Raw genomic sequence first — 27,794 nt, 5'->3', positions numbered from 1 at the left:
CAGAATGGCCATCATCAAAAAATCTACAAACAGTAAATGCTGGAGAGGGTGTGGAGAAAAGGGAAACCTCTTGTACTGTTGCTGGGAATGTAAACTGGTGCAGCCACTATGGAGAACAGTATGGAGGTTCCTTAAAAAACTAAAAATAGAGCTACCACGACCTAGGAATCCCACTATTGGGCATATACCCTGAGAAAACCATAATTCAAAGAGTCATGTACCACAATGTTCATTGCAGCTCTATTTACAATAGCCAGGACATGGAAGCAACCTAAGTGTCCAACAGATGAATGGATAAAGATGTGGCACACATATATAATGGAATATTACTCTGCCATAAAAAGAAACGAAATTGAGTTATTTGTAGTGAGGTGGATGGACCTAGAGTCTGTCATACATAGTGAAGTAAGTCAGAAAGAGAAAAACAAATACCGTATGCTAACACATATATATGGAATCTAAAAGAAAAATGGTTCTGAAGAACCTAGGGGCAGGAAAGGAATAAAGATGCAGACATAGAGAATGGACTTGAGGACACAGGGAGGGGGAAGGGTAAGCTGGGACGAAGTGAGAGAGTGGCATGGACATATATACACTACCAAATGTAAAATAGATAGCTAGTGGGAAGCAGCCACATAACACAGGGAGATCAGCTCGGTGCTTTGTGACCACCTAGAGGGGTGGGATAGGGAGGGTGGGAGGGAGGGAGATGCAAGAGGGAGGGGATATGGGGATATATGTATATGTATAGCTGATTCACTTTGTTATAAAGCAGAAACTAACACACCATTGTAAAGCAATTATACTCCAATAAAGAATTTTTTTTTTTTAAAGAGAGTCTGGCAGTTAAGCATAAGCAAAAGAGCTCTGCAGAAGTAACATTCTCAGCTCCCATACTGGCTCCTGTCATTTCAAAAGATATTTTGGTTAAATACACAATGTAAAGGTCTTGTCATCGTGACCTTGCTCTCCAACCTGCAGTCCTGGTCTATCTCATTGCCTCTGAATTGTGGTTAATCGCGATGTAGAATCACTGAACTCATGCTTACCCATTACTATAACTGTACTTGCCAATCTGAGTTGGAGGATATTGAAAGAGGTTGTTTAATTACATACTGAGAAGATACCCCAAGTGTATTTAAACTTATTTGTTTGGCTCTGAGTCATTTTCTGTTGGAATAAGCCCACTGCTTCATGTGGCACAACCCATCAGGTTTAAATAAAGCCAAAAGACACTATAAATCTCCTGCTGTCAGACTGTTGTGTACTACAGGCACTGATGTTCCTAACAATCTATTTATTCATGTCTGTATATATGCTTTCATGCTCAGGCAATAACTGATTTTAATGGTATTAACATGTAAAATGGACATAAAAAATAATCTTTGTCCTTTCTGCCTTATGAGTAAATGTCATCTTACAGTAGACCAGAGCTAGAAGTTTCATGAACTCTTCCATCAGTGACAGCACAATATTTCATCCTCCTAATCTGGTTCTTTTAGCTTCCTGCCCCCCACTCCCAACCCAGCATCTCTGGTTATCTGCCTTCTACGTCCTATTCCATTTTTAGAATCTAGAAAGAATATCACATAGTGGTTCAGAACACAAATTCTGGAGCCAAACTAGTGGGAGTCAAACTGCTTGGCTTTGAGTGCTGGCTTGAAACTGTACTAGCTGACCTTGAGTAAATGACTTAATCTTTCTGTGTCTGAGTCTTTTAGCTGTAAAATGGGAATAATTAGCACCCTCACTTCATAGGACTGTCATAAGCATTACACTGTTATACATAAAGCATTCAGAACAGTGCTCCCATACAGTAAGCACTATAAAATTATTAACTATTATTAGTATTAATCTGAGATTCCATAAAAATAAAAAAGACCAGCTCGAAATCAGTTTGGGTGATAATTTGCTTAACTGAATAAACATCCTGAACTTACTAAAATTTCATTCAGTCACTAAGGGAACTCACCATTTGGACTAATTTGCTTTCAAAAATAAAAAAAAAACAAACAAGCATATCTTCTAATGGGAGAACAATACAAGGGAAGATCTCTAAATAGACAAGCAAGATTAAATATCTTTCATTCAAATGTACTGACTCGTGCCCAGGGCATGCTGAAATCTGATGCCTTGGAAGGTCATTCTCCGACATGCCCTTACATTTATGCTCTCACCAGTGGAGCTGCATGTCTAAGAGTCAAAGGTTCTCCTAAACCTTTTAATTTATTTTGTACTTACTATTATATTCCTTAAATATTATGTAATCTGATAAAATATTGATGTGAAAGAAACTATTCTATGTAAACTAGGTTAAATGTTCTAGAATATTTGATAAAGATAAGTCATTTAAAATGTTGAACTAGTAAGAGAGAAAATAAAATAGGCAGAATTCTAGATGGATTCTGGCGTTAAACTGCTTCCAGGTATCTTTGAAATTCTTCTTCCACTTTAAAGGAAGTAAAAAGGGATAATGTATTAGGGCATGATTTAAGCAAGAAAGGCAAAATGGAACTCATAGCAGCAGAATGATATCAAAGAATACTCAGAGATACTCAAAGAATATTATTCAAAGAACCCTTGGAAGCAGAATGATACTCAAAGATTCTTCCCAAATCAAAAGACTGATGAAAACAAAACCCACACATTCATTTACTTTGTTTAAACCCATTTTTAAGTTACGTATTTTTTTTCTTTTCCTTAAAGTGGTTCTCCACTTGAAGAGATGGATGGAATTCTGTGCCTGGGCCTCTACCGTGTTGTCTCATGCTGCTTGGGGAGCATTCTTTCCAGCCTCAGAAGCCAGTTCCTGCACAGATCACACACCTGTGTGAGAAGAATGTTATCAAACAGCAGTTGAGTTTCTGACTGATCTTTAGTGATATCTGCATTGGCATTCATCCCAAAGATTTCCGGAGCTGGGGTCAGCGGCAGTGTCTTTGTGTATTCGATGTAGCTTTTGTGCTGCAAAGATGAGTAACAAGGAATCAGGAGGTTAGAAATCAGGAAATCAGGTTAGAATTACAGAAATCTAATTATCCTGTAGAGCTTGCTCGCTGAAAAGAGATAATTTTTAATACTCAAGTTACTGAGTGGATGAGCCTGTGAGCCTGGACACTGAATGCTTTCATTTTCTTTCAACCTGGGCCAAAGTGTTAAAAAAAAAAAAAAAAAAAAAAGATATGGACACATTTAGAGAGACAAAAAAAAGTCCCATTCAATTGGAATGGATCTGAAAATGGAGAGAGGAATATCCTGGCTGCTTCATTTAGAAATTCTTCCAGAGAAATCTTTCTGTGCTGCATTTGCTGATGACTGTTCTTAGTTTATCACAATAATTTTTTCTCTGCTTTAGTCTGATTTTTCTGTTTACTCTTATTGTGATAAATCCACGTAATTCAGAAAAGTGAAAATCATCTGAGATTTTATCATGAGATAACCACCATTAATATGGTAAATCTTTTTATATATATGCAGACACGTTTTATATTTTATTTATGTGAATTTCTATCAAAATTCCATACTTTTCCTGATGCTCATATAATCATATGCAAACATTCATATATTGGGTTGGTCAAAAAGTCTGTTCATAAGACATTACAGAAAATTCCGAACGAACTTTTTGGCCAATCCAATACACGTACGGTAGCGAGGAGGCTGGTCGTCATTGGTGGTTTTTCGACATGGATCATGTTACATAACCTGACTTCATCTTTGGCCATCTTCTCACTTACCAAATCATCACTGGAGATCTTGTTACCATGACTCTCTGTGTTGACTTGCCCCACCCAGTCAGTGACCTGGGCTCTGGGACTGATTTTTCTCTTCATCTCTATTAGTGTCTGCCCTCAGCTAGAATCCATCCTAGTGGATGATGGGGTCATGGTATGTGCCTCTGTTCCCTGTGGCTGTGTTTTTAACTTTCAATATGTGCCCTTTTGACTTCTGGGAATAAAATGAGAACCAATTTAATTGTGCTGGCAGTCCCTAGAAGTCTACTGTGTGATAATCTGAAGGCAGATAGATACCACATCTTCTACTAGACAGGACTGGAAAAAATAGCAGAAGAGAACCTTGGTCTTGTGAAGCAGGTGTGATGCTCTGTCCCTTTCTACCTGTGGGATCTTGGGAAAGTCATTTAACTTTAGTGAACTTACTTTCTCACTTGTAAAAGGGAAAGAAAGAATAATAACTCAAATGTTAATTAGATGATCCAGTGGGATAATTACATATAACTGCTTTGTAAATAAGCATGATCTGAATGTTAACTATTATTGTTAATACTATTTTGTAACCCCTTCTCATGTGTATTTCCATTTTAATTGGGGACCATGCCTTTTTTCCCAAAGCACTGAATTCACAATAATAGGATTTCTGGTCACTGAGGAAGCCATTCTTGGGTGAGAAACATTTCTGATAGTCCTCACATTACAGCAAATAGGAAACCACTAACTCCATCTTTGCATGGGATTTGCTCTGTCCCTATAGGACTGAAGAAAGTACACACAATGGTTAACAAAAAACAAGGCTTCTTTCAAAAAAAAAAAATCACCTTTTTCTATATCAGAGGAATTCCACATTTTACTGCTCTTAGTTTTCTTGAAGAGCATATGTACTTACATCACCAGAAGGAGGCACAAAATAGATGCCACTGGAGTCGAATTTATAGTGTGGATTCTGAACTAATTCCATGTTGAAGAATTTGTTTAAGATGCTGCGCAGCGTGCGCCGGTCCCAGTCGTCAGTCACGCGGCCGCCGTAATTGCACTCACCCGTCATGTACTGCAGGGCGTCGTAGGGCAGTTCCTAGAGTAGAGGTCAAGTCGCTCAACCAGTCAAGACTTAGCAGTGGCACATTATACAGGATCGTGTTTCTTGTCTGCTCATGTTATTTAAACAGTTACGGAAAGTTTGCATGAACACAATTTCCCTTTATATACTTCCCGGCTAATTTGCTGTAATTTTCCCCAGGGTCTCTCTCTCTTTCTGTGATTTGTCATTTCCATTAGGTCAGTGCAAAGAATAGAAATCCTCTATTAACTTGTGAACTCACCTCTATTCAACCAACATTAATGGACCACCTACTATATGCCTGATGCAAAATTAGTTAGACCATAATCCCATCCTGGAAAATCCTGCACCGTTGAATGACATTCAAAACCAATCCAATATAATTCCGAGATAATCAGTGTTCATTTCCTTCACCACCTCTTTATATCTGTATGTTTTGACAATTGGAATCATACTATATATACAATTTTGCATATAATTTTTCACCAAATCTCATATTATGAGATATCTTTTACTGTTTCACGAAATACTCTTTGAAAATAGTTTTTAATAACTATCTTCTAATATTGAAGATTTCAGTTGCTCCTAATTTTCTACTTTGTTATATTGTTTCATTAAACATACATCCCTTAAAATTGCTAATGATTCTTTAGTCTAGATTCCTGAAAGGGAAATTACACTGTCAAAGGAAAGAAGTTTATAAAAAGCAATTGACTAATGTAACCAAACTGCTTTCCTGAAGGCTGTAGTAATTGTAGGAATCAGTTTTAAAATCTTTGCTAATTTGATTGACCAAAGGTAATTAATATTGCATTAATTTGCATTTTCTAGAATACTAATGAAATTTATGATCTTTTCATATGTTTAATAACATTTGTTCTTCTGTGAACTAGCCTCCTACCTATTTTTTTCAATTAAAGTTTTTTTTTTTAATTTATTTATTTATTTTTGGCTGTGTTGGGTCTTCGTTTCTGCTCAAGGGCTTTCTCTAGTTGTGGCAAGCGGGGGCCACTCTTCATCGCGGTGCGCAGGCCTCTCACTATCGCAGCCTCTCTTGTTCCCTGAGCCACCAGGGAAGCCCTCAATTAAAGTTTTAATAGTTTTATTTGTATAAGCTCTTTTATAAATCTACCTTTATCAAATTTCTTGAAATATTTTTCCTGTAGGTTTGCCTTTTTATTATATTCTTTAGTACATAGAATTTCTAAGTGTTTATGAAGGCAAAAGAATTGATTTTTCACATTGTGATTTTATTTATCCTAAGCATAAATACTTACACAGCCACCAGTAATATAGAGAATTCTCTCACTGCTCACAACAAAACTGAGTATTATGATTTAGGAAAAAAAAATGATAATTAAACAATAAAATTGTTTTTAATTTAATTTTTTGGGATATAATTGACATATTATATTAGTTTCAGGGGTACAAATAATGATTTGATATTTGTATATACTGTGAAATGATCACCACAGTAAGTCTATTTAACATCCCTCACCGTAATCACAATATTTTTTTGTGTTGAGAACTTTCAAGATCTGTTTTCTTTAGCCACTTTCAAATATGCAATATAGTATTAACTATAGTCACCATGCTGGACATTACATATCGTAATTTTATTTTACTTACTTATTTATTTTTGATATTGACATTTAAAAAACGTTTATTCACCGCTTGTATTTCTTATTGTTAAATTATCTACTTTATTCTTTTACGTGTTTTCCTCTTATGAATGCTTTTTTATTATTATTATTAAAAGCTCTTTAAAAAGATACCAAATCAGTTTGTCAGAAAAATTTTAGGTATTTTCTCCAATTTTCACTTGTCTTTTATTTTTATGATGTTTGTTTATGGTATTTTAATATAACAATGTTTTAAAATGTTTTCTACTAAAATATTGCAATCTTTTTACTTTAGGATTTTTTCACCATTTTTGTGCTATAAATGCCCTTCTGGCAGTTATCTGCTAAAAGTTAAAGCGTATATACCCTACATCTCAGTGATCCCACTTAGAGGAATCTCTTCAGTAGAAAACAATAGCACTTGGGAAGAATAGGTGGTAGTGATTAGACAGAAGGAATGTATTGAATTCAGGCTTGGGAATTAAGAGACTTGTTACTTGGCAGAACTGGAAGTGAAGGCAGTGAATTTAGGAGAACAGCTCAGTGACCAAGACGTGGTGGAGAAACAAGCAGAACCAGGAGGGAGAACAACGAAGCGGTGTTGAGGGGAGTTTGCAGATGCAGGCACTACTTGGGTTTGCCTTGTTGACAGGTCCCCACCTCATAAAACTGAAATATAGTAAGAAAACTCCTGTGTGAATTAAATAGTATATGAGCATGAGCTGGGCCCTGGGAGGGCTTTGTGAGGCAGACATAAGATGAGATCTGGAGGGGGAGGAGTTTGACTTATGTTTAAAGGGTTAAACCTGCCAACATTCCCATGAGAGCTGATGGGTAAACTTGTTCCTCTCAGCAGCTTGATCACAACCAGGGCCAATCAAACTGGGGAACGTATTCTCCCAGGCACCCAGGTCCATCGGCTGAGGTTGCAGAAAGAGTAGCAGCTCGCTGCTGGGATTTCTTCTCTGTTCTGTTGTTATAAGAGGGTTGAGACCACAGGCCAGGAGACAATGCAGAAGTCGGCAACTATATGCAAGGTTATATATGAAGTTATTCACTTTAACATTACTTATTAGTAAGAAATAAAAAGGAAATAAAATCCTGATAGTCAAAAGTGGGAAATGCTGTGTATGCAGCCATTAAAACAAAGATCTGTATCTATTTTGGAAGTTGTCCACAACATATGTAAGTGAGAAAAGCAAGCTGAAAATGATATGCTGAAAATGACATACAGATGTAATTATGTTTTTGAGGAAAATGTGTGTGTATATTGTATATATGTGTATATATAACTATTTGTGCATAAGAAAAAGTTTGGACAGGCCTTCCTAAGCTGTGAAATTGACTGCTTTGGGGGTGAACTTAGGGTGAGAGTGAGGGGTGAGCCTTTCACTGACACACAATCACACACACACAACCCTCCCAAAGGGAATTACCCATTTGCCAAGTACATTATATATACCCACTTGTATTTTCTTCTGTTACAGTTTACTTTTTCTTATTTACGTTTTTTAAATTAAAATATATAAAGAACTAATACAACTCAATAACAAAACCCAAAAAATCTGATTAAAAAATGGGAAGAGGGGCTTTCCTGGTGGCGCAGTTGTTAAGAATCCGCCTGCCAAAGCAGGGGACACGGGTTCGAGCCCTGGTCCGGGAAGATCCCACATGCCGTGGAGCAACTAAGCCTGTGCACCACAACTACTGAGCCTGCACTCTAGAGCCCATGCTCTGCAACAAGAGAAGCCACTGCAATGAGAAGCCCGTGCACTGCAACGAAGAGTAGCCCCCACTCGCCGCAACTAGAGAAAGCCTGCATGCAGCAACAAAGACCCAATGCAGCCAAAAATAAATAGATAAAATAAATTTATATTAAAAAAAATGGGCAGAGGATCTGAATATTTTTCCAAAGAAGACATACAGACAGCCAATAGACACATGAAAAGATGCTCAACATCATTAATCACCAGGAAAATGCAAATCAAAACTATGATGGGATGTCACTTCACACCTGTCAGAATGGCTATTATCAAAGAGACAAGAAATAATACATATGTTGGTGAGGCTGTGGAGAAAAAGGAGCCCTTGTGTACTGTTGGTGGGATTGTAAATTGGTGCAGCCACTATGGAAAACAGTATGGAAGTTCCTCAAAAAAAAAATTAAAAACAGAACTACCGTATGACCCAGCAATTCCACTTCTGGGTATTTATTCAAAGAAAATGAAAACACTAATTTGAAAGGCTATTACATTCTTATGTTCATTGCAGCATTATTTACAATAGCTAAGACATGGAAGCAATGTAAGTGTCCACTGATGGATGAATGGATAAAGACGTGGACTATATGTGGAATACACAATGGAATACTGTTCAGCCATAAAAAGAATGAAACCTTGCCATTTGTGACAACATGAATGGATCTTGAGGGTATTATCTAAGTGAAATAAATCAGACAAAGACAAATACTGTATGATTTCACTTAAATGTGGAATCTAAAAACACAAAACAAATGGACAAACAAAACAAAACTTATAGATACAGAGAACAAATGAACAAACAAAACAAAACTTATAGATACAGAGAACAGATTGATGGTTGCCAGAGGGGTGGTGAGTTGCCGGGAGGACAAAATGGGTAAAAGAGATTAAGACGCACAAACTTCCAGTTATAAAATAAATAAGTCATGGGGATGTAAGTACAGCATGGTGACGTTGGTCAATAATACTGTGGCGCAAATTTGAAAGTTGCTAAGGAAGTAAATCTTAAAAGTTCTCATCACAAGAAAAACAAATTTTTTTAACTCTATGGTGACAGATAACTATAAGTATTGTGGTGATCATTTTGCAGTAAATACAAATGTTGAATCATGTTGTATACCTGAGACTAATATAATGTTGTAGGTCAATTATACTTCAATAAAAAAGAACAAAATTTTGATTGCTGAAGGATTACATTCGATTTAGTATCAAAGGGAACTGTGAATCACATTCCACAAAGAATCTCTGTATTTCTTGATGGGTTATATGTCATGCGTGAGTAGCAGTTTTGTGCAGTTTGCTATATGATCACTGTGCTGGAGGAACGGGAAGTACTGCTCAATTGTCATTTAATAGAAGGAACCAGTTCAGTCAGTCCCACACGTCATTAAAAGATTCTCTGTAGCATTTGCCAGGATGGACAGTTCCTGATATTCCATTTTTACTCAGCATGCTCACTCCCCCTTTTTCTCTGGCTGTTTGGTCTGCATCTTCCATTTCTCCTGTCCTCTCTCCTACCGTTGATATTGGGTGCTCACCAGCACCCAGGCTTTAGTTCGTTTTTACGCTACGTGGCCTCTCTTTTAAATCTCAGGTGTTCTCAGGCTTCTCCTTACACATTAACAATTCACAATTCTCTATTTGTGCTCACTCTCTTCTCTTGGGCTTTATATCTATATGCCAAAAGCCTACCAGATACCATCGATATCTATACCTAGACACCCCAGATGTATCAAATGTACAAGACTGAATTATTTATCCACTCCCCCACCCCCATTCCACTAACCCACCTGCTATTATATACACATTAATTCCTGATACCTATTCCCTGTCTGGATTAATGAGTGGTGGTAGGACCACCAACTGAGACCACAAAACTAACATTAACAGACTTCTCCCTCTCCCTTTACCAAAATTCCCCTCTTTTCATAATGATACCAGTCATGTTCTATTAAGGACCCACCCTACTCCAGTATGACCTCATCTTAGTTTAACTGATTATACCTGCAACAACTCCATTCCCAAATAAGTTCATATTCTGAGGTAGCATGGATTAGAACTTCAACACATTTTTGGGGGGCGACACAATTCAACTCATATCATCTTAAACTGGCGTCATCTAAATCCCTCTAATCTGCTCTCCACTCTGTTGCTAGAGTGGTCTTTCTAAAATGCAAATACTCTCCTAAAAGCAGACCAATAACAATATAATAATCCCAAATCAGCATGGCATACAAGGATGCTCCAAATCACTTATACTTAACCAAATCTTTTCACCTATTGGTACTTTTTTTAACCGTTTTATTGCTGCTTCTTTACACCATCCACCTGAAAACCTTCTATTCACTGTTTGAGTCCCAGGCAACTGCTCCTCTGTGGAACCTTCCTTAATCACATCCAGCGAGTTGCTTACCTCCTTGTTTGTGTTCAGATTTTTAAAAAGCTAGGGCGACCAAATAAACTACCGTCCAAACTGTAACACTTTGAGAGTGAACGTGGGCACTAAAGATAATTAGTATTATGGAATTTTAGAGTTATATATATATATATATATATATATATATATATATTAGTATATATATAGTATATATATATAACTATTTTTATATTGGCAGGCCTGTAAGTAGTTTTATTCAAACATTGCTTTTAAAATAAGATTATTACTTAAAATAAGAAATTGAAGCAAAAATTTTATAATGATTAAGAGTTTAAGCAGAATAACTTTTCTTAGTATATATTCATGTACTTTAACTTCTTAGACATCTCTCTCTCTCAAATAACGTCTCCAATATTTTCCTGAAGAATGTACTTTTCAATATGGTCTCACTGTTTTTTAATTTTTAAAGTAAAATTGTCTATAATGTTTGGCAAAGTTTCATTTTATGGTTACTAAATTTTAAATTGCTGACACTTTTAATTGACTCCACTACATACTATAATATTTTAAATTAGAATATATTCTACAGGTTCGTGAACAAATTGCTAATGAAAGGAGCTCCTCATTCTTTTTGTTTGTATTCAAAAGTGTAATTATTTTAGCTCAAATACTTCCACATGCACTGTTTCATTATAGCTTTTGCCTCCATTCTTAGTATCTTTTTAAAATAAATATTATTACAGGAAAGAAATTCATCAAATCTATGCTTCTTTTGAACGTTTCACCAAATTTTAATGCTGCAAAATCAAAGGCCTTCTCAACTTATTTCATTTTAGTACAGAATACAAATTTGTCCAAAGAAACACAGAAGACCAGACAAATGTTCTTCACCTAAGTTTAGATATGTCATTTGAGCTCTCAATATTTATTTTGTTCTGTTTTTTCCTTTGCTTTTATAGAGAGAGGATTCAATGACTTCCTGTTTGTAAGCCTTTTTTTAAAAAAAATCACAATTCACTAAAAGTTTCAAAAACCAAAGGTTTTTTTGATACTCCATTGATTGATTTAAAGATTTCCAACTAATTTTGAACAAAATTCTATCAAAATTTTGAAGATTTGCTTTCAAAAAATTTCCATATCCTTGTAGGACACTTGCACTGATTTACCAAGCAGTTCTTCAAAAGTTCAAACATGTTAAAATCCATCTGATAGATAAGCAGCAAAGAGAGAGAGAGAGAGAGAGAGAGAGAGAGTGTATATGCGTGTGTGCACATGCACAAGCGATGGGGAGAGAGAGAGAAAGCAGAGAGGGGTGGGGAGAGGGAGAGAGAGAACTGCAGGGGATGAAATATGGTTGATGTGATGACATTACATTGTGGGATTTCTTCCCAGAATCTATACCTCAAGTGAACACCAATGGCTTAAATAGTTTGTTTGATCGGGACAAACGGCCCAAACTCTGGAATAAAACTACAGTGACATTTCCTTAAAAATAAAGTCATGCTCCAGAACGGAGGGCAATCAGTCTGTTTTTTTGTTTGTTTGTTTGTTTTTTTTCATTTTGGACACTGGTTGATGTTTATGTGTCAAAATAAATGATAAAATACAGGTTCCTAACAGACAAACTGACATCCTAACTACTACTATGGCAGTTATAATATTCTGTTATAATAAAGTCCTACTTAATAAGCTTTTGGGAACTATCCTCCTATTCATTTTGTAAAAAAAGAAATTAATCAGAAGTCCCTGCTCACTGTACAAGCACAACGTGATAAACAGCACAACAGGTAATGTCCTTGCTGTGACTTTTATGGTACCTCATACTGGTTCAGGAACATGTGGAGTTGCTGTACGCTGATTCTTAGGTCAGTCTCGTTGAACTCATAGGGAATATTCCATCCCAGGGGTCCAAACTTCCGTCTCTCTTGTACCAAAGCATGAAAGAAACAGAGACCATATAGTAATTTCTTGAATTCCTCCTGTAATGAGAAGAAATGGTGTAACATCATTATTTCTTCCCCTAATATTGCATTATGCTTATCATATTTTAAAATGAAAGTAATTAATTCCTTTTGCTTATCAATATACCCATGTCAAAGTAAAACTGAAACAGAATTAACTGTTTCTACCAGCTATTTAGGCTATGCCTATTTGTATACATGTTCAGTTGACACACATAGCTTCTATGTACATCAGGTTTTTGGAAAGTATAGTAAGCCTGTCTAATTTAACATTACCTTAGAGGATTTGGGAGGTTTCAACTTAAGCATCCTGAGGCAAGGAGTATGAATTCCAATGTTTGGTCCCAGATCACCATGGAGAAATTTCAAAGGAGATAGTTCAAACCAATTAAGAAGCTCTACAAGCACTTTTGGGTTGAAATTTTGGGCAGCCTCATGGCTTTTCTGGTTGCTTTTAGGTAAGAGAAGTCCCATAGTCATTGTCAACTGCAAAGCCAGCCTTGATTCAGAAATCAGAAAGTACGATGCAATATATTAATCATTTGTACCCTCCACAAGAAGGATATAAAAATGGTCAAAATAGAGCTTGAGAGAGGATTTGTGAAGAGGTTTCCTTGGAGAGAAGAGCTGCTGTGCTGGGAGTCCCCTTGTCCTCACCTCCAAGGGAAAGGGGAGTGTGGGGTCCAAGATACTGAGAAGGAACTAATGGGGCCCCTTGGGGAGTTGATACACATGCCCTGAAGCTGGGATGGAGTGGGACAGTGCAAAACTCATGCCTGGAAGAGTAGAGCAGTCTATGGCCTAGGGTCGTGGACTATGGGAGGGAAATCAGTAGCCTTCCCTCAGATGGTGGGCCAATCTGGTGTGAATCCCAAGGAGCAGACAGGGAGCTGGACTAGGAATGTCAGCCAGTGGTCATTTTAATGGTTTCCTATTCAAGAGGACTTGTGTCACAGAGTAAGGACCCCCAACAGTAAGAGCCTGTATGAAACGAAGCCTGGAGAACCAAAAGCTGAGGGGAATCAGGAACAGCCAGCTGAAGGGGAGGCACTGACAAAGGTGATGGGGTCACAGAGAAGTCCAGCACGGGAGCCGAAGGAGAACCCATGAGACACCTCACGAGGCAAAAAAGTCAGCTTTAAATCCCCACCAAGTCCAAAGAGCTCCAGGCAATAGCAGCCCAGAAGAGGAACCTCTGACTCACCCCTGCATACGCCCTGAACTGAGCACTCAGTATCAGCAGCTATCATGTGCAGGAGGAGTTACAAAAAGAAAGGTGGGGCTTCCCTGGTGGCGCAGTGGTTGAGAGTCCGCCTGCCGATGCAGGGGAAACGGGTTCGTGCCCCGGTCTGGGAAGATCCCACATGCCGCGGAGCGGCTGGGCCCGTGAGCCATGGCCGCTGGGCCTGTGCGTCCGGAGCCTGTGCTCCACAACGGGAGAGGCCACAACAGTGAGAGACCCACGTACTGCAAAAAAAAAAAAAAAAAAAGACAACAAATAACAAATGCTGGAGAGGGTGTGAAGAAAAGGGAACCCTTGTACACTGTTGGTGGAGATGTAAATAGTTGCAGCCACTACAGAAAACAGTATAGAGGTTCCTTAAAAAACTAAAAATAGAGTTATCATATGATCCAGCAATTCTACTTCCTGGGTATATATCCAGAAGAAAATGAAAATTCTAATTCAAAAATATACATGCACCCCAATGTTCACAGCAGCCCTAGTTACAATAGCCAAGACATGGAAACAACCCAAGCATCCATCAACATATGATTGGTTTAAGAAGACATGGTGTATATATACAATGAAATAATACTCAGCCATAAAAAAGGATGAAATATTGCCATTTGCAGCAACATGGATGGACCTAGAGAATATTCTACTTAGTGAAATAAGTTAGACAGAGAAAGACAAATACTACATGATATCACTTACATGTGGAATCAAAAAAAAAAATAAAACAAATGAATCTATATACAAAACAGAAACAGACTCACAGACATAGAAAACTAATGGCTACCAAAAGGGAGAGGGAGGAAGGGACAAATTAGGAGTGTGGGATTAACAGATACAAACTATTAAACATAAAATAGATAAGCAGTGAGGATTTACTATATAGCACAAGGAATTACATTCATTATCTTGTAATACCCTACAATGGACTACAAAAAAAATAACTTAATCACTTTGCTGTATACCTAAAACTAACACAGTATTATAAATGAACTATACTTCAATTTAAAAAAAGGAAAGATGACAACTCCATTCTCTTTCCCTAGTGGCAGGAAGCCCACCAACTACAGTCCCGAGGCGAAGTGCTAGAGAGTTGAAACCTATGTTTTGAATAAAAGTTAAAATATTGATTAATATATTGTGTTGCACTTTCTGATTTCTGAATCAAGACTGGCTTTGCAGTTTAAAGTGACTATAGGTCATTTTATTACCTGACACTAACCAGGAAAGCCATGAGACTGCCCAAAGTTTTATCCAAGGGCAGGGGGGAAGTTACCCCCATGGAATAAAATAGAAAGGGAGAGGGTGAGACAAGAGGAAAGTAGCATAAGTTTGACCACAAAGGTGGGAGAAGCAAAGTTAAACATGCTGTGCTAATTCTGCAACTCTTCTCGATATATTAGAGAATTGAGCAAATTAGTAAAATGTGTTGATGATGTGCAAATATGGAATGAGGAAAAGCAGGAAAGAACCCTGGGTAGAGGGACTGAAATTGAAGGTATTGCTAGGTACTCGTTACTTCTAAAACATGTATATGAGGTGTGTGCATGGACTTGTTTGTACGTACTATATGTGTGTATACAGATTTGCATATATGTATTTGTGAGTACATGTATATATTTCCAAGTCCTCTTTAAAAGACCCGAACCACAGATAATAAATGTTACTTGTTTGGCACCAAAATCTTGGTCTCTAATACCATTCCCCATGAAAAGGAACCAGGGCTCTTCAGAAAAATGGCTGGTTCCAGGACTGGGATACAGATAAGCCTGGAGCAGCATTTGCCAGAAAGAGGAATAATGATAATAATAATAATAATAATAATAATAATGGGACCTATAACAAGTACAAAAGGAGTTCCCACTGACCAATTCTGGAACAACTTGAGCAAAAGACTTAAGAATAGTAATGAATTATAAACCATTGGAAAAAATGCAAGGAATTCATGAGTCCACACCAATAAAAGATAAATAAATGGAATAGAAGGGAGGGCTGCTGCTGACAATAGCATTTCAAGTGTCAAATGTGGAGAGAGTGCTGGAGTTGGAATCACCAGCGGAAATAAGTGGGTCAAGCAAGAATCATCACTGGCTACTAAATCTGTGTCCCAGGTAGATTTTGATGAGGAACAGGCTATTTGCATGGTCCAAAATGTCTCCTCACAGACTGATTATTAGTTGCAAGGGGCAAAGCAGTTATTATACAGTGAAGAAATCAGACCACACTTAGTCTGGGGGGATCAAAATTAATAACATCAGTGAGGGATAAATGGGCACCGTGCGCCTCCCAGTATGATACCTGAGGACATGACTTCACCCATGTCGTTTTATGGCTCAGAATGCATAACTTGAACCTAATCTCGAGGAAATATCAAGCAAGCCCAAGTGAGAAATGTTCTATTAAAAACAACATGGGGGAAGGGATGAATTCTTCAGGAATGTCAGTGCCATCAAAGACAAAGAAAGGCTGAGGCGATGGTCCAGATTAAAGGAGGCAAAGAGGCATGGTGACTAAATGTGATACTAACCCTGGACCCATCCCATGGTGAACAGGGAAAATGCTCCAAAGGACATCACTGCATCAATTGACAAATTTGGGACACAAACACAAATTTGGGTAGATTAGATACAATAGTGTATACTTGCTAAATTTACTAAAATAATAACTGTAATGGGATAAGATAATATCTCTATTCTTAAGAAATATACACTGAAGGACTTATCTAGGAATAAAGGGCAGTGACATATCTAACTTACCTGCAGTTGGTCATCTTAACAGGAGACAAATATAAGTAAAGGGCATAGGGCTGTTCTTTGTACTACTTTTATATTTGCAACTTTTCTGTGAGTTTAAAATTATTTCCAAATAAAAAGTTAAAACCAAAGGATTATGGTGTACTGCTTTGGCATTTGAGATTTTGGTTTGGGTTTGGATTTTGGTTCATAAACGCCTGGATTTCCAATCTGTGTGATTACTGCTGGAAAGCCCTCTGGATCTGGAAGAAAGGGAGTAAATTTTTGCAAAAGGGCTTCTCTCCAGCCATCAGGTGCAGAAATGCCCTCACCACCTGCCTGGGAGTAACCTGCTCTCTCTGGGCCAAATCATGCAAAAGTTTGTCATACAGCAGGTCTTGGATGCTTAAGATAAGGTTTGACTTAATTTTAAATACAGGTCCCCCCCTTTTTTTTAGTACCCCAGACTTTTGTTTAATGAAAGTACTTCTTTATTCTTAATACTTTCTTTTGATGTGTACTTAAAACATATCCCAACATCAAGAGTGTGAGCTTTTCAATGGCAAAAATTTACCAAGGTTCATAACCCCTCTTAAAAAGAAACTCTTCCATTTTTAATTATGGCAAAACACTGAGAAACAATTTTAGGTCACAGACATTCACACACAGAATTCTAATCATGAGAGCAGTGGGTGGCTTCCCTGCTTGCCTGGTGACGCTAAAAAAAAAAGACCCTTATGAGCCCATCAATCAGGGAGTAAAATCCTTTTGGCTCTCATTACAGTTATATGGAGGAAATATTTTTATGTGTTAATTTAAAGATATGGCTCCAAATAGCAAAGGGTTCAGTTAATATCCTGAAACAAGATTCTCCAACCTTGCAGATTTGTACTGGGAATGGCTTACGGCTGACTTTCTAAATAGAAAGCTGCATAATTAATGACACTCCGCTAGATCTCAGCTGAGCAGGAATGAGGCTGGTGGTAAAATAAAATAAAATATTAATAAAATTGACTTCAGTACAGTCAATAATCAGTAATCAAAACCAACAGTGCAGGAGGCCTATTTAATTTGCAGTTTTACTCAGCACACACATCCAGGATCACTGGGGGCCACTTGAATTGCTTTATGGGGCAGAGGTAGTAAGACTTAGCCATTACTAACATGCTTTTTGCAGCTGCCAAAGAACTCAGGGTCAGAGATTGGGTCCATGAGGTATGATCGAATGATATTAGCCCGTAAACCTTTCGGTGCTTCATTGGTCATTTTCACTCCATTCTGCAGTACAGACACAGGGAAATTTGGAGATGGGTAACTTGTCAGCCAAATTCGGAAATCTGGATGTGTTGTTTCTGCACTTAACTCCTGCAACAAAAGAAACCAGATCCAAAAGGGTCATAAAATGCAAGGAAAATCTCAATCATGTGTGCATGGGATGGGCTGGAAGTGGGAGGAAGCATCTTTACAAAATAGGGCTTATTGATGCAGTTTAAGGCAAAGGCCTTAAAAACTGATTCTACCAGGGAAGCAACATACTTCATTGGGAAGGCCCAGAGTTGCTGTCCCTCTCCCTGTTAACAACTAAATCACATGACTGTAAAGTTTACAAAGGCATTACATAATTCAGATTTGGCCACGATAAAAAATAAGACATTCCAAAAAGTCTCGTATCTTCACTGATGTTGCTGAAATATTTATAGAAACACTTCTCTGCCCCAGAGCCAGATTAAGAGTGATGCCTTCTTGCTGTAGCCAGGTTGTGAGAATAAGCAACACACTCAGATAAATCAATATTAAACCAAGTAGGGATGAAAAAAAAAAGAGCATTTTGAAAGGAAAGAAGAACTGGTGTATCCTGAAGCACTAAACCACATCACTGTTAGCGCTACTTGTTTACGGGGATAGTCAGGCCTGCACCACGGAGGATGACAGAACACTCATCTATGACTGTCATGAAGGTTATACTGGGCCTTGGAATAATTATCATGGGTCTCTCCCTCTCTCCTGTTCTGCCCCACTCCCTACTGCTAACTCCTCCAATTGTCCATGTCAGTGGTATCTATGTTTTTTAAATTGCAAATCTTTATCAGTAAAATAATTTTTGAGCACTCAACTGGTGAAAGGGTGGGTAGGGGAATTGGAAGGATGCTAAGGCACCTACATTTTTTTAATAAATGGTGAAGGTACCATTTTTCCTCCTACTAGCTGCCCTTTGCCCAGTGACTTAGGTAGCATAACTCATGGGACTTTGGGCCAAGTTCACCATCCACTGGGGACAGCTCTTCCCTCTTGGATGACTCTCTAATCGGTATAGGATACAATTCAAGAGGTCATGAGAACAGCCTAGAGACAGAGGAACCGTGAGAAAACAGGCACAAATACAAAGTCTCTAATATAAGGCCTGAAGCTTGAGAAGATGTTAGTAAGGCAAAAAATATTAAAGAATAGTTTTGCAGATAGAAATAACATCTATCGTGGAAGCATACATTCTTGAGAAAGTGTGCCCTCCCAATGAAAGTGAAAGAAGGTCAAATGGCTAGAGCACAGAAGTCAAGATGGGAAGTGGCCTGAGACGAAACCTGAGAGGCAGGCGAAAGTCAAAAGAAGAAGCCATGGTTGGGGTGGGGCATGAACTTTGTCTTCATGCAGTGGGAAGCCATTGAAAGGCTTTATTCATTCACCAGCTCAGGAAATATTTGTTGACTATGTCCCATGAGCCAGGCACTATTCAAGGTGCTAGAGGTAAACCGGAGAATAAAACAGCACTTACATTTTAGTGGGAGATACAGACAAAACAAAATGGTGACAAGTGGCATAGAGGAAAGTATAGTACATTTCTTAAAGTGTCAGGTGGATGTCTGGATAGTGCAAGTTATACCAATTTAGTAGCTAGAAGGACTCTGAAGAGAGGGCTAGAGTCACGGGTAATTACGTGGACACATTCTTCTCTTTGTTTGCTGAAATCCATTGCCAGGTTTTCTGTTTATTCAGTTGAGCTACGTGGGATTTTCTTCCTGGAATTTCTGCCCACAAAAATAGGGAAGTACCGTGACCCACTGCAAGGAGGGTGGGAGGAGTGCTCTTTGGGTTTCAGATTCATCCTCTGTGGCAGGGTCACTAGCTAAGTGGGTGAGAAGTATAATTAAAGAAAAGTTACATCCTGAAGCCTTTTGGTTTAGAGGGGCCACACTAATTTCCCCCTGCAAAGCTTTCTTTGTTGTTTTTGGTCCACTGCTGTAAAAAATAAATTGGTTTCTGTCTACCCTGTGGTTTATTCCTATCTTTGAGGCTGCTCCTCTGATTAAGGATATTTCTGACCCACGGGATGACCCCTTGCCTCTAGTAGGAGAGATTCGGCAAGGCCTGGCCATGTGCTGTCTTCTAGTTCCCAATGTAAGCCCATCTCCCCTGTAACCCAGCCATGCCAGCCACTATCCTGCAACCCTCAAATTACAGAACAGGAATGGAGTTACTTAGATGGCATGTACATCACTAATTATATTGGGGGACTATGATCTCATAAAAATAAGCTTGCAGGGGCTTCCCTGGTGGCGCAGTGGTTGAGAGTCCGCCTGCCGATGCAGGGGATGCGGGTTTGTGCCCCGGTCCGGGAAGATCCCACATGCCGCAGAGCGGCTGGGCCCGTGAGCCATGGCCGCTGAGCCTGCGCATCCGGAGCCTGCGCATCCGGTGCCTGTGCTCCGCAACGGGAGAGGCCACAACAGTGAGAGGCCCACGTACGGGGGGAAAAAAAAAAAGCTTGCATTTTTACCTCGCAAACTTTCTCAAGGGTTGGCATCCAAGAGGTGGCAAGGTGACAATTCTGAAGAACAACCCATGTTCCTTCTTTGACAGCTTTTTCTAACATCTTCATAGCTATGGGCCCTTGGCCTTGACCAAGAGATAAAGACCTAAGTTTTGATCCTCCATATGCCTGTGTACAAGAATAGTGAAGATGTTATTTTAAATCACATTTTAAAGAAGAATCAATATTATCAACACAGGAAATGTTAATATTAAATATATTAAAATTTAATCATGCAGCATCCCTCAAAGGTTCTTGGGCACATACAGCACTAGAAACCTCTTACTGATTAAGAAGCCAATAAACAGACAAAAAGCAAGTCAGTTCATGAAGGAAACAGTCATGGTAATAAATGAAAAATTCTGTAGAGTCTTTGACTGTTGAGATAAGGGACAGGAAAAAATTAAGAAGACTTAATATGAAAAGGAGATGAAAGAGTCTGGCTATCAAGCAGCAACTCCTAAAATTCAAAGCTGAAAAGAAAACTATGAATAGACAGATGAACTTGCCCCAGTTTCCTCCAGATCTCTGAATAATTATATCTTAACTAATTTGGTTACTGCATAAAGTTCAGAGGAAAAAAACCCATTAGCCCCTAATTTCTATTCAAGTTTATTTAAGGAACTCTGTGGGAATGTCTGTCTAGAATTCATTTCTCCTATATCCTGATTCATCTACAGCTTCCAGATATGGTGTCTGTGACCTCCTGGTCTATTTCTAGGGCAGTTACCACCTGAACGCCACTTTGGAAGAGGCCTTGAGTTATGGGAGCAGTATAAGAGAAGGCCCTGTCTGAATGTCCATGGGTTACTGACACAAGCAGGTCAGCAGGAAAAAAAAAATAGACGTTTAAGGTACCTGGTCATCAGCAAATTTTAGAAGGGAAGCCATGGGATCTGCTCCAGGAGAGAGCACGAAAATCAGTGGTGTGCAGCAGTTACTATCCGCAAATGCCTTGGATAGATCAAACGGGGGTGGTTCAATGAATGCACGTCCCAATCTGTTGCTTATAAATTCTTGCAGCATTGGAATAATCTAGAAAGGGACAAGAATATGTTTGAAGGAATATTCAAAATCTGCCTAAAACCTTAAAAACTTCACATTCAGAGGTGTTTTATAACAAAGGACCTTACATTCGCTTTGGTATTTATAAACATCGGTAAAGGGTCAAAAGCATCACTTTGTACAGTTGCCTTTTAGGTAGAAAGAAACTATACATTATTTAATTAATAAAAGGTGGGTGGTTAGTGACACCAGAATTCAAAGGCATTTTTCTTCCTTTTAGGGAGTATTCAACATATCCTAGATGAAGAATATAAAAAACCTTAATTCTTTACTTAAGCTTTAAGTAAAACTTGACTATGTTCCAAAGTCCACAGCTCAGAAGTAGAAATTCTAGCGTGATTTATACAATCCTATACCACAAAGAAAGATCGATACAGCTGAAAAAAGAAAGAAAAGGAAAAGCACTGTGAAAGAGAAGCCATACTCCCGAGAAACAGGCAAAACTACGTTGTGTAAACTTTCTGATAATAGGCCCGTGCATTTTCTGGGAGCATGCTTGAGAAAAAGCAGAACTTTGGGGCTTGGGGGTCCCTTTCAGGCACTGCTGTGGGAGTAGACTTGTAGAAAGCAGTATGGCTGATGTACAGCCTCAGGTACATCATTCCTTCTTTCTGATGAAGGGTCTACACCACTCATCTCTGGATGATGGCTTAGGTGTGAGCCAAGCAAGTAATAAAGGTACGTTTAATGAACCAGTATCCCTGTATCTAGCTTAACCAATTTCTAAACATCCCAGGAAGAGAAGTAATGAAGTGACAAGAGCACAAAGAAGTTTTTGAAAGCTTCAGAACCTCTCTGACTGGACACCTAATTATATCCGAGGATGGAATTGTGTGTACACACAACACTCCAAATTAGGACATCAATTCCACCACCCCACAACTTTTCTGAACTTAAGGTGAATTGCAGGAGCAATCTGCAGATACCAAGAATCTCAAAAAGGTGGTCTCCTCTGGAGAAAGTTACAAACATTTCCAAATTTTAACAGTGCATTCTCCAGAACCTCTATCCACACAAGGTTTGTAAGTAAAACTCACTGACTTGTCACAATACTTTAAAAACAGTGTCAGTCCTGGTATGGATGTGTGTGTGTGTGTGTGTGAGAGAGAGAGAGAGAGAGACAGAGAGAGAGAGAGACAGAGAGACAGGGAGGGAAGGAGGGAGGGGGAGAGAGAGAGAGAAAGAGTAAGAGAGACAGACTGAGGGTGTGAGGGTCTGGAGCTGAGAAACAGGGAAGAAATACCTGTACTTAAAATTTTTAATCCCTCCACAACAGATTCATTCAAATATGGAAAGGTATAAATAGCCAAGATGGGGTACCAACCTAAATGTCCATGGACAGATGAGGGGATAAAGAAGATGTGGCATATATACACAATGAAATACTATTCAGCCATAAAAAAGAATGAAATAATGCCATCTGCAGCAACATGGATGGACCCAGAGATTGTCATACTAAGTGAAGTAAGTCAGAAAGAGAAAGACAAATACCATATGATATCACTTATATGTGGAATCTAAAATGTGACACAAATGAACCTATCTATGAAACAGACTCACAGACACACAAAACAACCTTATGGTTACCAAAGGGGAAAGGAGGTGGGGGAGGGATAAATTAAGAGTTTGGGATTAGCAGATACACACTACTATATAAAAAATAAACAACACAGTCCTACTGTATAGCACAGGGAACTACATTGAATACCCTGTAATAAACCATAATGGAAAAGAATCTGAAAAAGAATACATATATGCATATATATATATATATATATATATATATAACTGAATCACTTTGCTGTACACCAGAAATTAACACAATATTGTAAATCAACTGTATGTCATTAAAAAATAATTAAAAACTATGGAAAGGTATAGAAAGGTAATAACACATGTATAAGTGCCACGTTGGCATGGATCTACCTAACAAGATTACTCATATATTGTTCCTGTGCAATAAATATCTACTGAACAAATGAATGAATAAATTAGGATGCTCTCTTGTGAACGTGGGATTCTAATTACGGAAATTTTAAACAAAAATTACAGAATAATAAATTCATCTATACATCGTTTCATTTCTTGATAAGTTATTTCATGTTTCAGATATTTTGAATGGGCACAGATGTCAAGTTTATGGCAGAAAACTAAAAATATCCTAACTGCCTGTCTCAGGCCTTGCCCTTGTCCTTTTCGCTATTTTTCTTTTCCTGTGGCTGTCTTTTCTAGATTAAAAACAACAACAATTAACAAAGGAAAACAAAATGTTTTTTTAATAACCTCTCTCCTCTCAAGGCTAACTTCTTCACTAAATTATAATTTTACAAACACAATGAAAGCACATGGCTTTTAAGTGCGTGGTTTTACTTTTAGGAAGTTTGAGTTCTAAACGGCCCCTCTTCTGTGAGTGTTTCAGGCTGGCAGCGTCCACTGCGCTCATGCAAACATGGCTGGTGGAAACTGATTCTTATGTTAGCGCCAGAGAACCCAGTTAGGGGTGCCTGCGTGAGGGTGAGCACAAGTTTCATTGTCTCATTTTTAATGTTAAAACTGAATAAGACCTGCTTGCTCCCAAGACTGAACAGTAACTCCTGAAGTAAATGAAGCTGTGCAAGCTATTCAGTTTGGAAGGCGATGGAATTGGGTTTGCTTCTGCAATCTGATTATGCCAGCATCAGGTTTATAAAATGAAATCTGTCAGTAACAAAAATTATAGACTAATTTAGGCAGCCATCTTCCCAAAGGCAGAAAAGAAGTTTGTGGTCACCTATGTATGTTCTTCTGTGTCCTGCAAGTTCCTATAGGATTTATCTGAGGTCAGAGAAACATATTAACTTATATTTGACAAGTTTCTTATTGAAAGCTGATTAATTTGCTTTTTGTTTACTGTCCAGAAGGAGAGAACTGTGACCAGAAGCTCTTCATTTTGTAAATGGGCTCAAAACATTCCACACCTCAGTATTTATCCATCTGATATGCTTTTGTCAATAAAACACTATAAACTATTAAATTCTATGGAAGGTGCAAACCCATCTCATTTCTCCTACTGGTGACTCAGTGAGCATCTTTTACATTTTTCCAAACTAGAGCATTAGATAACCTGGCATCTGTGGCTTCTTACCATGGGATGGAGTTGGTTTTGAAGGGACATCAGTAGAAAGTAGACAGAAAAAATTGTGCTGACAAATAACATATACTGTAAACTAAAGATCAAACAATTGCTGGTTTTCCTAGGGGAGATGTATATCTCATGATTTAGAGGTGGCAAAGAAATAAAATCTATGTAGTACTAGCCCAACTATTAGCCTCATATAGCACTGTTCCTTTCTCTGGCATGCTAATACCATTTTGCTTTGGAAAGTCATTCTTTTAAAAGCATAATAGTCATATATTAATTTTAAATACGTAGATTCTAACGTCAACGATTTACCACTAGAAATGAAAGTACCTGGCAACAGCAAGATTGAAGGGTTTGAGGTTGCTAGTGATATAAGAGCACGCTAATAGTTATTTCTATATTAAGGATTATGAGTGTGATAATATAGATAATGGTAACTAGTTAATCACTTAGGATAAATTGAATTATGCTGTAGTAGCAAACGATTTCCAGATCTCAGTGGTTTAACACAACCAAAGCTTATTTCTTGTCCCAGCAAAGTCATCTGGGTGTCCAGGCAACAAACTCTCCCTGTGCTGGCTCAGCACTGCAGCCTGTTTATGGCACTTAAATATCCACATGTGATTCCACAGTTTTGGTGGCAGGGGGGAGTGCCCTGGAGAATCTCACACTGGTAGTGAGATGCTTCTGCCCTAACACTTCTGCTCACATTTTACTGGCCAAAGCAAGGTTTATGGCCACAATGCCCCCACCTCGAGTGTACTCAGGAGAGGAGAACCAGAAATACTGGTGAGTAGCGTTAAGGTCTACACTCATCCACCAATCCAAAAACAACTCTAGAGGAGATATGGAAACATATAAGAAAAAGTTATAAGACAAGGTGCTGAAGTATTGTGCAGAGTAGGCAAGAGAAGTATGAAACCTTAAGTTTAACCTCAATTGATTTAAAAACAAACAAAAAGATACAAACAAAAATTCCTCAGCTTGAATATCTAATTCCCCAGCTCCCTCAAATACACTTTAAAAAGAGAGTGACTATGGAAAGTAATATTGGATCTGTTTGATAGCTCAACATATTTTCAGATTAAAATGTCCAATTTTAAAAAACAAACTGGGGAAAAGATATTTATAGATGAAACTGCTGCAATTAGGAAACGGCTCATTAATCACTTCTAATTAAACAATATAAAACATGAACAGAAACTTCTTTGTTTATCAAATATTGAGGGGAGAAGGTCAATGGTACATGCAGAGTCATTTAGCAGAACAGTCTTTAGCTTAGAAAACAAAGTAAAAACCTTTGAAAATTTTAATAAAAGGTTTTAAAGGAAGAAGCCGTATTAGGCAAGAGTTTGAAGCATTTCATATTCTTCCATATTTAATAGTTGAAGTGAAAACTTGTGATGCTTAACGCTAAAGTTCCAGTGAAAATTCATTTTTAAAAGGGCCATCAAGGGGGAGATGTTTCATCAGTTTAATAATGATCCTCAACAATGGGAGGTACTTCCAGCATCTAAGAGCTGGGCAGCATTATGATGTTCAGGGGCCCTTGGCACTTCGTGGGTCCCTTCTTCCATAAATAAATATAAAAAATTGTATTTTACAACTATTTTGGTATAATTACAAATCTAATACAGACTGATTTATTTTCTTATTTTAAAAGAAATTAAAACATTTTCATGAACCCTTAGGTGTATCATGGGCCCTAGGCCCTGTGCCTAAAGGATACTTTGGTCCTGGCTAAGGCCACACTGCCAAGTCAAGCAAGAATGACATGTGTTCATCAAACAGACCATGGTTTACAGAGGAAAGAATGCCGCTACCCTGTATTATCATTGATGTGCAGAAAAACTTAAAAAAAAAATACACTGCTTTCACCATCTAAGCTCTGCTTTTTCTGTTGTTGTTAGAATGGAAGTATTGTATTATATGCCTTAGCAACTCAAATTCTGAATACAGTAAATTTTGAAATAATTATGTATACTTTTACTCAAGCAGTAACAGTGGACAACTAGAATATTTTGTTCAATTTATTTTGCCAACACTCCTAATGTCTACATTTTCTCAGAGTATGTAGATATCTCTGTGAGTATGGGTCTTTACCATTAAGTGAACAGTTGCTTTTTTAAATGGAATTTAATAATACAAATGAGGATGTCAATGAGTACTGCAATTTGTTGATATGACAGGTCAGCTGATTCACTGGTTATATAATTTATTATTTAAAGAAATGAAAATTAATAGTATTGACATTTTCCTTTGTAGTTAGCAGTGATGAATGTCTTAATATTCTACTAGCTTTCCAAAAGCCAACAAAAAACCATGTACAGCATAGCATTTGGGGAGCCAGAAAGTCTAGTAAATCAGCTTCATGTAAACCACATTGACTAATTTCATCGAAACAGTAAGAATAAAAATGAGATTACTGCATGTAAAGGAAGTAGATTGTGAGGAACTGGGGAAGCATATGATAAAAGGAAGAATCATAACATAAATAAAACTATAAAATATAATCTGGTGAGTTACTAATTTAGTGTGGTTTTAATAAATATACACTTTTTGAAAAATGGCTGCATTAGAAGGAAGTGGGGTTATTTCCCCCAGGCTCCTTTACGTCCCCCATGACCCACGATTACATAAGGAAACACGTGTTTGGCTGGACTGTGGAGAGAGGAGGGACTGGACTCACTGAGTTGCTTTCAAAGACCACATTTACCTTGTCCGGTCTCAGGCAACGAATGATAAGCATCCTTTGAAACTCACTCGCTTTATCTTCCCAATCGTCAGGAAAAACCTCATGATGTGGTTCCTAAAATGACAGTGGATATAACTCAATGTTATTTGGAAGACTATTTAAAAGAAAAAAAAAAAAAAGAACAGTATTTTGACTTTTAAGTCGAGTTTTCCAGAAAACATATAATGACTAAATGAAATCAAGAATGCTAATGTAAATTTTATTAGGTTGGGGCAAAGTTATCAAATAAGATATAAAAAGAAAATTTTAAATGCCACTAAAAACAACAAAACTAAGACATGAATTAAGAGGGTTAATGTCAATATGAATATTAATCAATAGCACAAAATGATCCGTTATTAAAAAAATAAATGTGCATTAGATTTTCCCCATTATTTCTCCAAAGGCATTTTAAAAACCTACCAACTACTCTCATTATCTATTTATTAAAAAAAACATTTATTGCAAATGAAATAAGAAGGATATGTGTTATTTCTTATTTTGAAGAATTTTTGTTATCCTTTTTAGAAAGGGATATTTGAGAATGTGTATATCAAAGAAGAAGTCAAAAGAGTGCTATTAAAAATATGCA

At 37.8% G+C, this 27,794-nt stretch overlaps 1 protein-coding gene across 1 annotated transcript in view; it reads right to left on the bottom strand.

The window, feature by feature from the left end:
• Window positions 1–27,794, bottom strand: part of DNAH7 (dynein axonemal heavy chain 7) — a gene marked incomplete at its 5' end in the record, with an annotated part of 238,622 nt that overhangs the window by 16,621 nt on the left and 194,207 nt on the right. Inside the window, 7 exons of the mRNA XM_079710686.1 lie at window positions 2,827–2,964; window positions 4,621–4,806; window positions 12,368–12,529; window positions 17,642–17,842; window positions 20,250–20,411; window positions 21,141–21,317; window positions 27,185–27,277. Coding sequence (XP_079566812.1) covers window positions 2,827–2,964; window positions 4,621–4,806; window positions 12,368–12,529; window positions 17,642–17,842; window positions 20,250–20,411; window positions 21,141–21,317; window positions 27,185–27,277 — 1,119 coding nt within the window. The remainder of the gene's footprint in view (window positions 1–2,826; window positions 2,965–4,620; window positions 4,807–12,367; window positions 12,530–17,641; window positions 17,843–20,249; window positions 20,412–21,140; window positions 21,318–27,184; window positions 27,278–27,794) is intronic.

The sequence above is a fragment of the Hyperoodon ampullatus genome (assembly GCF_949752795.1).
Source record: "Hyperoodon ampullatus genome assembly, chromosome: 8".
Classification (NCBI taxonomy): Eukaryota; Metazoa; Chordata; class Mammalia; order Artiodactyla; family Ziphiidae; genus Hyperoodon; species Hyperoodon ampullatus.
Note: the sequence above shows the minus strand (reverse complement) of the source record. Positions and strands in the feature narration are given on the sequence as shown.